General features: G+C 36.5%; 1 protein-coding gene across 6 annotated transcripts; it reads right to left on the bottom strand.

Moving 5' to 3' along the window:
- Window positions 1-905: 905 nt before the first annotated feature.
- Window positions 906-13,049, bottom strand: LOC105044119 (translocon-associated protein subunit alpha). 6 transcript variants are annotated; one of them, XM_073255444.1, is made up of 10 exons: window positions 12,857-13,049; window positions 10,248-10,409; window positions 10,095-10,160; window positions 6,730-6,818; window positions 3,321-3,398; window positions 3,125-3,200; window positions 2,997-3,043; window positions 1,996-2,076; window positions 1,608-1,679; window positions 906-1,355 (listed from the first exon to the last, which is right to left on the bottom strand). In XM_073255444.1, the coding sequence occupies exons 1-10, from the start codon at window positions 12,918-12,920 to the stop codon at window positions 1,305-1,307; spliced, it is 786 nt and encodes a 261-aa protein (XP_073111545.1). In that variant the 5' UTR covers window positions 12,921-13,049; the 3' UTR covers window positions 906-1,304. The 6 variants fall into 6 exon arrangements, with proteins under 6 accessions (XP_073111545.1, XP_073111547.1, XP_073111541.1 ...); XM_073255446.1 differs by lacking the exon at window positions 1,996-2,076 and having other exon boundaries at window positions 12,857-13,041; XM_073255440.1 differs by having other exon boundaries at window positions 2,997-3,200; window positions 12,857-13,040.
- Window positions 13,050-16,103: the final 3,054 nt, after the last annotated feature.

Here is a 16,103-nt window from a genome sequence, read left to right as displayed (position 1 = left end):
CACGACCACGCATCAGAGAGATCAACAGACAGCATCATGTTCCTTGCTCCTCTTACTTGCACTTCCCGGGGAAAAAAAAAGAAGAAAAAGACAGCCAGGCAGTATCACGTCAAGATGCCAAACATGCAGGGCTGAAACACCGGGCAAGGGCCTTTCGTTTCCGAGATGAGCAACATTGTTGCTGGAGCTTTCATTTCCGAGATAAGCAACATTAATGCTATCCTCTCAGCAAAACACGCACAATAGAGGTTGCAAGGCGTGGAGTTCGCGGCTCTGGAAAGCAGTGTCTTGCACACACACCAAAAAAAAAAAAAAAAAGGGAAAAAAAGAGAAACCCTGGTAGATGCGGCAACCGGTAATCACAAACTGTGCCTTTCCCCACTTCAAAGATACAATAAAAATTATAGCCCTTAGTAGGTTTTTTCACATCAAGCAATAAAAAAACAAAAACAAAAGACAAAACCTTACCAGTTTCTTATTCCCCCAACTAAACCGTTACGAATTCCCAATGCCAGCCGAGTGTAAAATAGACAGAAGCAACATATCTCAGGTGGCCATCTGCAGCAACGAGTCTCTCTAAAAACACTCAAAAAATAAATCATTTTGAAGTTTGGTTATGCCCCCTTTTCGGAAGACAAAGCATTCCTTGGCCGTTAGCATACAGATTAGTAGAGGTTCAAACCAGAATTCTGCAGCATGAACTAGTCTAACATTCTTCTTCTTACGGGTAGGCACCAACAAACTGCTAAAATCTAACATTCTAATGACCGGTCCATAAAAAAGCCCTTTAAACATCTCATAGATATGCTTACCAGGTGGGGGGAAAAACGGAGTACGTGGCAAGAGAAAAGATGCCTGTACTAAAGCATTGGGCAAAAATGAACAAGAGAAGCAAAGGCAAAATATTTGAGCTTTCTGCAAAGCAAATATAAACCGTCCAAAGTGATAGAATTCAAACATTTCAGCTTCCTATATAACACATTTAATATTTATATGTCGCATGAGAGCTAGAGTTGCCAGATAATTTCAGCAAATAGTATGCTCATCAGACGAACTGACTACCAAGATCTGCCTACATTGTGTACCCCTACAAAAATTCTTATGCATACAAATATTCATTTTCCAAAGACAGATTTCAGTTAGTAGCTGCCAAACAGTGAAGCACCACCTTAAATTTGATTTTCACTCACAGATTGAGAGATTTTGCTTTGTCAGAAGCTGTTGCTATCTCCCTCTTCTATGAAACTGTAAATTGTAGGTTACACCACCAAATCCACACCTTTCAAGAAAGTGCACGAGAAACTTTACTTCTTCTTCTTTGACTTGTTTGACAGTGACTGAGCATATGCTGTTCCCTGATAATCCCCAAAATGAAAAAAAGAAAAAAGAAAAAATGGCAATAACAAAACAAATCAGCTTAACCTTTGCCACTGTGCTCTACCAAATGACTTGAAGGAAACAACCATCTGTCACTAATACAAGTTCTTCAATTGGCAAAACTAGATAGTGATGAATTTCACTAAATACAAAAGTAATTTAAAATGACAAGCATGGGATGTCACATGTGAAGGAAGAAATAATTTAGAAAGGACTAACTCATATCTGACCTGCAACCATTCGTCCATGTTAGCATCAGTTGTCCCCGTGCCTACTTCCACTTTGGATGCTCTCTTTGTTTTCTATGTAGCCAACAATGTGAGAATAAGACCACAATGAATGTCCAGAGAAGCATTAATTTGCAGTAACAAGTTAAACACAATGGCTAGCAAAAGGAAAAATTTATAAACAAGAATTTCCCATCAAAATTTAGAAACCATAATGGCCTAGACTAACACAATAGCTGAAAACATCATAAAGTTCTAAAAATTTTAAGAGTTCATTGATGATCCCAAGCGATGTGGTAGTTTTTATCAAAAGTTGCGTAGTCTGTCATTAATACTGATTTAATTCAATGGACTGAGTCAAATTTAAATATTAGTGTGTGAATAAGCTTACTGCAGCATTTGATAGAGGGAATTTCGGAGTGTATGGAAACTTAGAAACTAGAATACCAGAACACTGATGCAGAAACTGTTTCTGAGGACATAAAACACAATTATTAATGTCGACAAAATTATGGCATCTCCAACATTAACTACAAGGCAAAGAAATAGTACCATAAATACCAATGTATATGAAGTAAACAAAGAAATACTAATAAAGCATATGTTCAGAACAAAAATAAGTGTTTTCTATCAGACACCACCAAACATGTATTGAATATATCATATAACAATAGACATACTATCTGATACAGAAATTTGACTGGTACATATCCAAGTTATTTTCAAATTTAAGTTGGTCAATTAAGAAGCCCATTCTTCTCCACATTTACAGCTCACTCAGGGATAAGGATTTTGAAGAACAGAATGTCCACAAGCAAAACAAGCACTTTATCACACTGAGACATCAATAAAGAACAGAATTCATGGAGACATTTTCATAATTTGCAAGCTACATTGCACATTGACTCCCCTCCCCACTGCTGTGGCAAGAAAAAGAAAAGAAAAGAAAAATTCACCAGGACTTGCTTGCAAGCTAAACAACACCCCCACCCTTCCCCCTCATAGAGAAAGAGAGAGCGCAAAAGAAGCAGAGGATAAGAAGAAGACTTTTTTATATTTTGTAATTGCTTTCATGGATTATACATCTCCAAATTAGCAACAATATGAGTTGATCCCTATATTTGACTCCACTTGTCAGATCTCAGCTACCTTAGATCAAGATGCTTTATACTTCCGCTTGAGAAACCACTTGATGAATGAGCTTGAGCCTCAAAAATCTCATTTAGCACATGAGATGCAGGAAGAAAAACTAGTTCAACAAAGTTCAGCAAGAATAACTGAATATGGTAAGTACTCATTGTTAAGCAATGTGGATTGTCCAGTTTTCTCTATTTAAACAAGTTAGACAAAAGAAAATCTAAAATAATAAAATACACATTAGATAATAATTACCTTTGAAAAGTGCTGAATTTGACCATACGCCCATATACCAAAAAAGCCTACGAGAGCAGCTCCCAATGTTACAAGAAAAACAGACTCAATGCTGAGAAAACCCCCTGACTCAACAACTTCAATGGTACCATTATAGAAGACACTTTGGTGTGGTTGCTGATCGATCTCATAAACAATGGTACCTACTAAATCAAATGGGCCAGGCTGCAGTACAAGGCATGTAAATTGCATTAGATATTGTCAAGATTCAAGACTGGCCAATCAAAATATTATAATTCCAAAGATATGAATTACAGCAAGTCAGCCATAAAAATGATGCACTACCTGCAAAAATTTGCTAACAGCAAAAATATAAGGGAATGTAGCTTGAGCAGAAACTGGTACTGATGCATTGTAGAACTCCTGCAATAACAAGGCACGCAACCTTGATGTTAAACAAAAACTACTTAATTAAAGCACAAATTTGAAGATCTGTAACTTGTGATTAAGAATGCACATATGAGATGTCAGCATCTAATACAGCAAGCATACACACGAACACACCTAAATGTATATGTATATATATAGGGGTGGACAGGAATCTGGCCAATGGGATTTTAAGTTGAATCCAATCAGTTCTGATCAGACAATGGGGGTCTAACATCGATGATTGAGTTGTTGCTCTAAACAACTTATACATAAAAATCATATGATTTGGAGACCCTTGCGCATCGAAGGTTTAAATACATATATTATTTCATGTTATTTGAACATATGTGTGCCTATATCCATGCATAAGATTATTGCTCTATTGATTTGATACAAACATATTACATAAACATAATCTAAAGAACCAAAATTATATTTTTTTTCTCCTCTCTTTGTCCTGGACTTCATTTCTACTTTTCTTAATCGATTTGATTCAATCTGTTGAGTTGGGAGTTTACACATAAAAATTCACATCTTTCCATACAAAACAAAATTCGGAACTTTTTTCTTGTATTATATAACAACTCATATAATTTATACAAAAATCAATTATTTGTTATATATATAGATATAACAAATGCTATGGTACATTGCCTTTCTGTACAAGTACGCAAACCTAGCAGTTTGTTTAAAATTGGATGGTTTCAGATGAATGACCAATGATGTAGGTTACTACAATAGGTATTCTTGTAATTAGACTTTAAATCATGCCCCTTCCTAGTCTCTATCATCTTTCTTTTTCACCTTCTCCACGATTCCACCTCTGGTGGTGGTAGAAATGTAGGTCCAGGTAAAAAACTGTTGATGCTGTCAGTGCCACTATGTTGATGGCAAGGGTGGAGAACATGTCGATGGGGGCAGCGGCGGCAGAGGAGGTGCCGTGGATGAGATATTGCTTGCTGGAGGGGGTTGAGAGTAATGAAAAGGCTGGGAAGGAATCAGGGGATGGTGGTGGTAGAAGAAGTCATGTCTTAACAAAGCATGGGACGGAAGGCATGGCTGGGCCATGCGGCATGGAAGAGTAGAGGTGCTGGATGGGCCATGCAGCATGGAGGTGCTTGCTAGCAGAGTGGTCAGAAATGGGGACAGGTTCGGCTGGGATCTGGGGACGAGAAACTTAGTTGATAATAGAGATTTAAAAATGGCTACCAACCATTAGTCTGTAATTCTTCCCATAATATCCTCCATCAAATGATGGTTGACATCTGTTCTCTCTATCCAATCTCTATTGATTAAAAAATGAGAAAAGATAACATAATAGCAGATCCCATCTATATACAGACGCATATATAGCAAAACCCCCAAGATGAAATGATCTTTACTAGAAAGGTTTAATATCAGTAACTCCCTGACATAGAACTGGAAGATTCACCATTAAAGTTTCATCATGCGTTCCATCGATAGTCAGCAATAACTGCAAGACATTCACTAATAGTGAAACAAAGGTTGGCACATTGAAAGGTCCGTTAATCTAAATTCTGGATCCAACAGAAGGATCCTAGCATCTGATGGAGTCAACATGCTTATCTATCCCATATACGTAGCATTGGTTCAATGATAGAGTCCTTAGTTGAGTTTGGTATCAAACCTATCATTATATAGACCAAGTTAGTTGCTTTATACTAACACCTTGGCAATTGAAGAATTTTCAATTAACTGAAAGAAATCCAAAATCATGAATAGTTCTAGCATCTAGATACTGTTGTTTAACATAAGCATTGCACAGTCTCAAGCAACTCGTTGCACAAACATATGTCACGCAGTTACGCTTACAACTTAACAACAGAAGTGAAAAATATAGGATAGTTTTCAATTTTTAGATTTCCAAAAAAATGAAACAAATATCTGTTTCTGAAAACCAAAAACTTGAAACCTGTGTGGCAATGAATATGGTGACGGTCGTGGAGATGATGATGATGGTGGACAGCAGCAGGCAACAATGCCCATGAAAGCAGTGGATGACGGTGGTGATAACTGATGGCACGGGTGGCCGGCAATGTCCAGCAGCAGGCAGTGGCCAGCAGTGGTCGGTGGCAATGGTGGTGGGTGGGGGTGGGTGATGGGCGGTGGCTAGCAATGGCCACCGCTGGCAAGTTGTGGCTAGTGATGGCCAGCCATGGGAGGAGGTGCCAGCCAATGGTGGTGATGGTGGCCAATGGTGGGTGGTTGGGTGGTGGTAGGTGGTTGCCACTTTTAAAAAAGTCAAAACTATTTTTTTTTTTTTTTAGTTTTCAAAATTTCCAGAAACCGGTTGTCAATTTTCAGAAAACTGAAAATAGAAACCAAGTTACCAAACACCTGTTCTACCTTGGTTTTTGTACTCTTGAAAAAAAATGACAACCAGAAACTAGCAACCATGCCAAACAAGGTCTATGCTTATACATTAATAGCACAATGTAAGTGTTGTATAGATTTTTCAAACATTTTGTATGTTATAGATTGTGATTAACGTTGTGCATTCCTAATTTAAATGATGGGTTATCTGTTCTACACTAAAGAATTTTGACTCAAATCCTATTGGCATGATTCTAGCACCTCCTCTCCTTTCCTATCCCCTGTTCTGTATGTCAAGACACACGTACATACTATAGTATCATGTACAAATGTAAAAAATCAATAAAAGAATGCCTCAATTAAATGTTTTAAACTAACTAATTTAAAGAATTTATATTTCAAATAAGTCAAGTGTGCCAGTCATTCCCAGGTCAAATTAAATCTGAAATATGCCAAATCCAACTTACAGTCCAGCCATCTGATTTTCTTTTCAGATCAATCTGATATTTCTCACTTCAACAAGGATTTAAGTATCACATTTTTGAAAAAAATGTGCAGCATGTGTATACCAATATGCATTTGCTTGGGAAAACACCACCAGCTTATGACCCATATCATGGCAGTCTAGGTGGTCATCACCTGGGCATCCTAAAGCCAGGCTACTGCCCAGGAAATCACCTATTGGCCCAAGCAACTGCCCATAACAACCACCACACATAATGCACATACACAGGTGCATAGATCTTAAAATTTATCAGTTGCATTTTGCTATCTAATATGTTTCTTTCCACTCCCTCTCAGATATGAATAAGAAAGAAATAGGAAAGGTCAGATTTATTTATTTATTCTTTAAAAAAAAAATCCTCTATTTAAAAAGTAACTCATCTCAGCTTTGTCGCTAATTATACCAATGAAACTGATGAAGATCCACAAATCACAACAATCACCATAACAAAAGCAACCAGGAGCTCAAGTATGTATGTAGGCTCACCTGCACAGTTAGATTTTGGACAAACATGTGATGATCAAAAGGAAGATGAAGGCTAGCCCTTATTGCCATGACCTTTAAAGTTGATTCACCTGAAGATTATCCAGAAGATAATCAAAATCCAATCAGCAAAAACTAGGTTCAAGAGATTAAATGTTATTAAAGATGTGCATCACAAGGTAGCGTGTCGCAATGCAAAACAGACTAAATGAAGCAATATAATCACAAAACAAAATGGATGGAGAATGCAATATAATCCACACAAAACATGCTCTTGGATAGATAATATAATATATATTCAAGATACTGTGAAATGCAGATAACCAAGGCTTGTTCATTTGAGCACAAGGTCATGACAGCTGCAAAACTCAGGCCTAAAAGCATTTTAAGCTAGATCTTAAGGGGTGAAAGGCTCCTAAAGCTTCATTGACAGCATTGAGGGGCACTTCAGGCCCTTATCCAGCAGCAAGAAGTTTCAGTATAGTCAAATTCAGCAATGCATGAACAGCCACAATTTGAAAATCCAAAGAACTCCTTGCCCCCCCAGACAGCATATCAATTTTTAGATTAAATTTTAAGATATTTTCTTCGGGTAGTTTTTAGTATTGGTTTTAGAGTCCTACTTTGAGGAGTCATATGTAGAGGCCCTAGTTTAGGTAGATATTGGATTGGGAAAATCCTGAAGTAATTAGGATTTAATTTTGGATGGTTTTAGGTGTTCTGTGATATGGGGTTCAGTGGATATCTGAAATTGCAATTCAGGTAAAATTTTGGGCACTCATATAGGAGACTAATTATTTAGTTATCAAGAGTCCTGTGATTCTTGTAATAATTCATAAAGAAAGCCACCAAGGAGGAACTGTACTACAATCTACTTTTCCTTCTTTTCTTCTTTTTCCATAACATTACAGTTGAATCATTATAACATGCACTTAAAATCCGCTCATATTGTTGTTGTGAACCAAGAAAACTGAGATCACAATGTTTTCAGTGATTTCTTATTAATCATTCAAATATATGCTGTTTTTATATCACTATTTTCACTTAAGTTCTAATTTATTGCACCCATATCCTTATTTTCCATACTAGAACAATTGCTGCAGCCTGAGTTTTTGTTGCAAGTGAAAAGGAAAAAAAAAAAGGCATTCTAGTGCACAGCTGCGAGGTTTGAGGAAGGTTAGTTAGATGCATGCGACCTTATTCCCGCATTCCTGGAGGTTGTTTCCATGTTTGGAACCCATGACACCTAGATCAAAATGGAGCAACCTTGCCATTGCGTCAAGACCTGTGATCTAGTTTTTGTTGCAAGTCTTCTGCCATGTCTTTCAATAAATAAAACAATCAGATACATTCACTACTACCTTCCTAAGAGCCAATGCACTATATAATTGCAGTGGAGGTTGGATAACTTCAATAAGGTCCCTTGATTCTCTTCATCTTATATATTCGCCCAGGGGGGGGGTGTTAAAGACTTAAAGCATCAACTGCCACTAGTTACTATAATGATTTATTGCTGCTCAAACCTTTTTGTAATCAAGTTATCCAATAAAGAGAATGAAGCCTTAAAGCACACCGAGATTGATTTCCACTTCATCAAAACTTTTCCATCAAGCCTACAGAGCAGCAAGTCTCTCAAATTTCCTCAATTGGTCTCATAGCAGCACGACAAATTTGGTTAGACAAGTTTGGCTCCCATTTGGCGATTTTGGTTGAAAATAATAAAATTCAAGAATATTAGTCAACAAAAATTAAGAAACAATATAAATTAAAGGGTAGGATAAGTCAAGAGTATGAAGTGTTATACAGTGTTATGACAGCACTTCTTATATTATATTGTTTATGACCTTTGGGTGTATGGCTTCATTTTGCAATAATAAAATAAAAATTGTGAAAAGAAAACATGCTTCAACTGTAATATATAACAATTTTGCTCTCATCCAAAAAAATGCTTGGGTGGTAGCAAATGACATGACATTTTCGGGATAAGTGAACTTTTGTTAGAACATTTATTTTTTTTCTCCAAATTTCTTTGTAACCTAGCACTGCAATATTTCCAAGACTTCTCAAAACTTGTAAAAACCTTCGCTTCATCTTGAGAAAATTCTTCCCAAAATGTACAGAAATGAAGAAATGACTAAAATTAGCATATAGCCAATAAATACAATAATTTGGCCTTGTAAATTAGAACCCATTTGCTATTTCTTTTGTTTTCTATTCTTGTTTTGGAAAAAATCAAAGAAAATTGAACTAGACCGAACAACATATAAGAAGAAACCCTTCTATTTTTTTAAAAATTGTTTGTAAAATTTTTAGAGCTTTTGGTATAAAAAATCTGCAATCAAAACAAGTGAGAATAAAAGAAAGGGGATAGAAGAAGTTTTGAGCAAATGCAGCCTTCAAGATCAATCTACATGTGGTATTCAACTAATTTGTTGAGAAACAGAAACATAAAAACAACACCAATGCCAAAGAGGCCCTTAGTTTCAGCCAAAAGTCCTAAACTCTCTGTACTTTCAAATCAGTTGTGACCGTATCCGAAACATGCTGGTTTCAGTTCTAGAGTTTCAGATGAAAGTTCAAGCAATGATTCATATTATTTTGCATGTAGATTATCCTATCACGTGCTATATTTCACATCTCAAGCAGAGGACTATAAGCCGACTGCGATGATACAATTAGGCTATTGCCTTACAACAATGAAACCCACAAATACTTGCTCCTCAAATCTTATTAGGACAATGTTAGGGACCACCAAATAAAAAATAAAAAAAGGAAGTTCTGTAGTCTGAGAAACCAATAATCAAAATGGAAGCTCCTAAAACACAAGCAAGATAATTTTTTTTAAAAAAATGTATCTACAGAATTTAGTAGAAATTAGAAAAACCTAAATTTGTAATATAGTCTGAAATTAAGTGGAAAAAATCAAGATTCTTTAAGTGGTTCCTTATAGTTTGAGGATGTTTTTATGTGCATTGACCAGCCACAATAATTCAACACAAGCATCATGTGTCGTTAAGTGCACATGCTTCCCAAACAACAGGATAGTCATTATTAAATGAACAAATGTTTCATATCAATAAAGTATGAAATGATAATAGTTATAGGTATAGTTTGAGTTGAGCTGCACTAGTCTATGATCTCAAAAAGCAAAGACCAAGTGGGAACCATATGTAAACTGTCAGTTTTGCACTTTAATAATAGTAAAATCAAGATTGAACTATTTGGCAATAGTGAAATCAACATTTATATATAGGATTGATTTGAAAAATGACAGGCCAAAAGAATGCCAGCTACAGGATGAACTGGTGATAATAATTAACAAATTGAGAGCATCGGACACCAAAAATAAAGAGAATAGGAAAAAATACCTTCATTATGAACTCCAACCAATAATTCAGTTTCTTCCCCTGCAGGAACCACTGCATTCACAGAAACTTAATATTGACAATTCATGACACTCTAAACAAATATAACAGAATTAAGCATAAAAAATTCTGAGTCATGTAAAAAATTATACTTACACCGTGCAGCATTTTTTGGAAAAACACAAATAGTGTCTACTCCAGGGGCTGGACTGAATGATGCATCACCAAAGTCTTGCAACTCATCACCAACTATGCCAAGATCACCTCCTTCAACAACTTCAGTTGCTTCATCACTAGTATCCAACTGACATTTAACAACTATAAAGTAAAATACCAGTTAGAGACGAAATATGGATAGTGGTGACTGGTGAGAGAAATCAATACCAGTCAGAAATGAACAAACATGGAAATTAATCAACTTCGCAGGAGAAGCCATCTTCATGTGCAAACTTGGGCACCCATGATAAAATATTGGAGACTAAGAATCAGGAGAATACAGCTATTTCATCGCATAATAAATAGAACAGGTTTTTGGGCGGTTCTGTTTTTCAAATTCACTTTGTTACAAAAGCGTGGAAATTTCAGAAGTCAAGAAAAAAGTTATATAGATATAACATATAAGTACTTAATTTATGCAAGTATATAAGAGATAAAATTTCAGAGCAAAGGTATCTATAATCAAATATTCAGTTCCTTCACTGGCTTTCCTTATATGCAGCAACTTGTGGTCAGCCTCCATTTCATAATGCATTCATAATTTACAAGAGCATCAGAAAATACACAAAAGCAAATATGTACTTGAGTGCAAAAGTTATCTGGAAATATCTACCAAAATTTGGGAGCAATCGTCATTCAACCCTGTGGGTAAAACAAACATAAGAAATTTCATCCCACTTAGAAAGCAATTTCTTGTATTCTTATACATCCTCCTCTTCAAGCTTCAAATACAGAAATCATAGCTTCATAAAGCACCGAACTCTCATTGTCAGGGAAATCCAGTTATGTATGAGCGTCCTATTATGCATGTCTTTTGATAAAAGTCATCCTGAACTTCCATATTGACATAATTAATCATGCATGTCTTTTGATAAAAGTCATCCTGAACTTCCATATTGACACAATTAATCATTGTTTTGCTCGTAAGATTCATATGACCAATAATCTAGCACTAAGATAGTGAATAAATTATGCCAAAGTAGTCCTCATAACAAATAGATTTTTAAGAAATGCCTCTGAAATTCTGCAGATCTTATGCTTTGACTCATGCACTAGTCCCTGTTGTCAACAGTTGGACTTAGATCCGCAGCACACAGTCATGAAGGAAATGGTGCTCAGATCTGGCAATGACATGGCGCATTAGGTGACAGGGCTAGGCTTCTGATTTTTGTATCGGACATGCAGGAAAAAAATGCGTTAACAACTAAGTGATTGATAGAACCATTTTAAATCCACCATGCAGCCTGTCCCTTCTGCTATCTGTCAAATTTGCTTCTTCAAGTTTTCTTCCCTCTAAGAAACGACTATCAAGTTATCTTTTAAAGCAGCACAAGAATTTACAATTCTTTAATTACCCTGACAAGCTCATCAAAAATTTGAAGCCAAAAATTTTGGACATAAGAAATCGCATTTTGATATCTAATTTTCAATAAAATTATTGAGAAAAACATCTTCAGTATTTTTCGCTATCTGGATACTCCAGATATATCTTGACTCCTCATGATTGTTAGTCTTTCGGAAGCCAAGAATTGAGGTGCCAACTGTGCTAAGCCATGACAAGATCATGCCATCTGTCAGTCATCAGCAGATAACCAGACAGTACAGAGCTGGCTTGTGACCCGTGCAGAAACCAGAATCAGTTTTTAAAACCATATCATACCATAACCGTAATGGAACTAAACACCAAATACATAGCCCGATCATGCTCATGTATAGATCAAATCCAAATCATGGAACTAAAGAAGGACTCGATCTCTGAACAACGAGTAAAAATACATGCAACAAGGTGCAGGCATGATGAATTGACGTTCTGAAGTTTGACCCTGAATCAGTAAATGTTTTGAAAAATTTTTATAGAGAAAAGTGCAGGTATCAATAGATATTAATTGACCCATATACCAGGGAGAAAGCAGGCATTTAGTCACAGAGTAAGCCTTCAAAAATCAAAACTAATAAGAAAATATAAAATTTCCTGCTCTCGAAACCAACTTGTTTCCAACAAATTTTTTTTTTTTTTGAGGGAATTGTTTGCAACAATTGTAAAATATCAAGTTCTAGTCTATCATCTGAAACCATGCATGCTCATCCATCATGCAAAGTTCAACCTCATTCAGATTTGTCTTCGTTTTCAAACTGTACTCAACCTCATCCAAAAGATCAGAAACCACATAACCCTCAATAAAATCCATCTTGCCATGCAGAGGGCAATTGTTACTCTTCACATGCTAACCCATGTGATACTCCGACCACTTTCAGTCAGATATACAATATGGAGCTTTTGATTGAAACAAAGGAATAGTTCCAACATTACAATGAAGGAAGGTGAGATGGAGACGAGAGATAAAACGCTATGACCAGTCAAAAAGAAATCCACCAACCACAGCAAATCCGCACACACTTCCTAACTCTACCTCATAGATCAGATTTAATGAAAGTATCGGGACCGACGAATGCTAAAGTCGAGAGAGGAACGAAAGGAATCGCGGGTCGGGAGAAAATCAAGAAAAAGACACGGAAATCGAACAAGACGTAGAGATCAGCAAAGATACCTTCGAGGATTGGAGACGCTACGAGAAGCACGACGAGAAGAAGGAGCAAAACCCTAAGCCCCATGGCTGGCTGGGGAAAGCGACTGAGGCGGTGGAGTGCAGAGCAGGTGCTCGACGGGTGGGATGGAGAAACTTGGAAGCCCACGAATCCTCCCGATGGCTCACCAAACCCCTCAAAACGCCGTGTGGACTACGAAGTCTCCGGAGGCAACGTGGACCGGTAGTCCACTAATTCGATCCGAACCCGATCCAAAATAATCTTCGACTTTGGTCCAGCTTGGTTCCAAAGTCAAGCCCGAATATATGTGGAGTTTATGCGAAGACGCATATATTTTTAGTAGGGTTAAGTCGTGAAATCGTGGAAACCCCTCTTCCTTGGCCTTTCCGTTTCAGAACAAGTTCACGGAACCAATGAAGATGATTAAAACTGCTTGGAGATTCGTTAATGAATGATTCAGATACATGGAAATTAACAAGGAGGTTGCATGGAACTGGCATCTAGGTTTATCATACTCTGCAAATTTTTGCAGAACCCTTCTCAGAATTGGTTGTTTGCTAGCATCCCCACACTAGGTTTCATTAAACTATTTTGATGCTCCTGTGCGTCAACCAAGAGTTGGAGAAGGATTTGTTACTCGAAATTAGTTAGGGTATGTCTTGATTGTAGCATCGATAGATCCCTATCTCAACTACCTCGGTTTTTGTAGTTGAGATGCTTGCTGCTGGCATGGTTTAAGGATAGCTACGCAATGGGTGCAGGCTGACAATATTGTAATGGAAGGAGATTCTCCAACAGTGGTTGCTAGGATCCATAGCAAAACTCCCCTTTTGCTATTAGAAATCTAAAGGTTATGATCTCTAGGTTATTTCACTTCTCTTATGCTCGTATCTTGAGAGAAGGCAACCAGTTGGCTAATTATCTTGCAAAGGAGGCGTGCATAATTCTAATTCAAAATACACTAAATAACTTAATAAACAATCAATTACTATTCAATGCCATATCTAATGTCTAATTAATTTTGGGGTCCATTGTTACATGTGAGTATAAGATTGTGCTATGAATTTAGATATGAATATGACCAGATCCAACCTAATCCTGCCCTTTTGCTATCTTTGTTTGCTATTCTACATGCCAAGTATCGTAAAGCCTGTGACGCGCACAACTAGCGAGAGAGTAGATACATTTTTTCCTACGTATCTTGGTCACAGAAGAACATGTTTTTGTTTCATATCCCTCAATATTTTTTTTTCTTAACAATATGGTACTGAATGGCACAGGCAAAAAAAAAAAGAATAAATAAATAAAATAACAAAGCGGCAGATCATATATCATATTAAATGAAGGGCTAATGTTCTACTCAAAAAAAAGAGGATAAAAGAAAGAGGATGGGGTGATATATAAAATGAGAAATAGTATGTCGACTCCAATTCATGGATGAAGGTTTGAGATACATCAATTTACAACAATAAATGCTAGCATCCAATCTGTGATGCATAGGAGGGAGATGGATACAAATTAAGAGAAGTGATAAATCCAGATCAAGAAGAGAACTTAACTTTTGAGTAAATGCGATTAAAACAAGAGAATGATCAAACTACGCATGCAATAGAAGCATGATAAGATGTTTTGAAAATAAAACAATACGCTGTTAACTTTGTTGAGTTGCTAATTCTATATCCCTGGCAATCCACGTTGGATAACTTTACTAGTATAATCAGGAGAGAAGACCATTTGCCTCAGAATTCACGCATAGACATAAAGCATGCACAGGTGGCTGAACAATATTTGAGCCCCGATTCACACCACCTATCTCCCCACACCTGCACAACATCAATTTCTGATGGTCATACAAACCTAGTGGTCCAAGTGGTGGTGGAAATGCGTGGCAAGTCTCATTCATTACAAGATATGCATCATAAGATTAAAGTAAAGCATGAGCTAGCTAAGTCGGATGCAAGAATTTAATTTTGAAAGGAGACACTGTAATAGGATGGATTCAAAAGATTTCTATAAATCGGAATCATAATCTCTTGTATGTGTTGAATGACATTGCTCGGATTGTCTTATATATATATGATTATTTTTCAGCACAATATGTATTTAGAGAGACCAACTATACAGCAGATTCGTTAGTATCGAGACACGCTTCTCTGAATTTTGGTGCATCCCCCCAACTTAAAATCCATCTTGTAGAGGGATATGGTTGGCTTCACATATCTTCGTGATCTTTGAGTTGGTCCGCATGTTCGTTCCTTTTCCATCTTTTGTCCTTTCCGATTGAGTATGCTCTTTAGTATTTTAAGTCCGTTTCATTGCCACTTTATCCAAAAAAAAACGTCAGCTAAATCCATTGCTACATGGTTACCGGATCTACTACTGTGGAAGTATCTGTAAATTAAATTGCATCCTCTGAGATTTCATTTATAGAAATTAAGATGACCCAATATAGATGCCTGTGTTCGGGGCGTGGGGCGGATACATGTGAAACAAAGCCAAACTTAATATTTCTTTAACAAGCTCATTGTTCATCTCTGTGTTGAACAAGCTCAGAAAGATACCAAACTTGATATTTCTTGAACAAAGCCAGAGGGTGCCAATGCGTGTGCGTTGGGCTGGATACTTTACTACTATTCTTTCATGACCTTGTTTATTCAAAAAGAACCTCAAAATCCTATCTGCCGTGTCTCAATCATTGTTTGAAATATTTTAATTAAATAAAACTTAAATGTGGTGGAGTGTTATCAAATGATAGCAACATGGCTAAACAATAAGAAAATGTTAAGAAAATAAATCATCGTGAGGTTTTGTCAATAAATCTAGTTCAAAAAAAAAAAAAAAAAAAAAGGTTAATGACCAAAACTATCTAATTAGCACACTATCTATTAGGACCGAGTTTATGCAACTTTTTCTGCCACTAGACCTAATTAAGGACATCCATGTAAGGATTTCCTTTTTGCTATCATTTTTAAAGTACCTATGAATAGTTATTGATGATTTACGTCCAAGCTACCCTATTGTCTTATTTTCCCATTTTTTGGGTCATAAGTCATATGCTGACATGATCTATCTAGGCCTTAGGCCTGAATGAACCCAACCCATTAGATATATTGTGCTCAAAAAAATATTGAAAACTAAAACTTTGAAACTTATAAATGTATTTTTTTTTTTGATTTGGGCGGGTCAATGTCTAACGGCAACTTGATTTCTTCTCTCGTTCCCCATATTTCTAACAATTAAATGGATGTG

The sequence above is a fragment of the Elaeis guineensis genome, chromosome 4 (assembly GCF_000442705.2).
Source record: "Elaeis guineensis isolate ETL-2024a chromosome 4, EG11, whole genome shotgun sequence".
Lineage (NCBI taxonomy): Eukaryota > Viridiplantae > Streptophyta > Magnoliopsida > Arecales > Arecaceae > Elaeis > Elaeis guineensis.
Note: the sequence above shows the minus strand (reverse complement) of the source record. Positions and strands in the feature narration are given on the sequence as shown.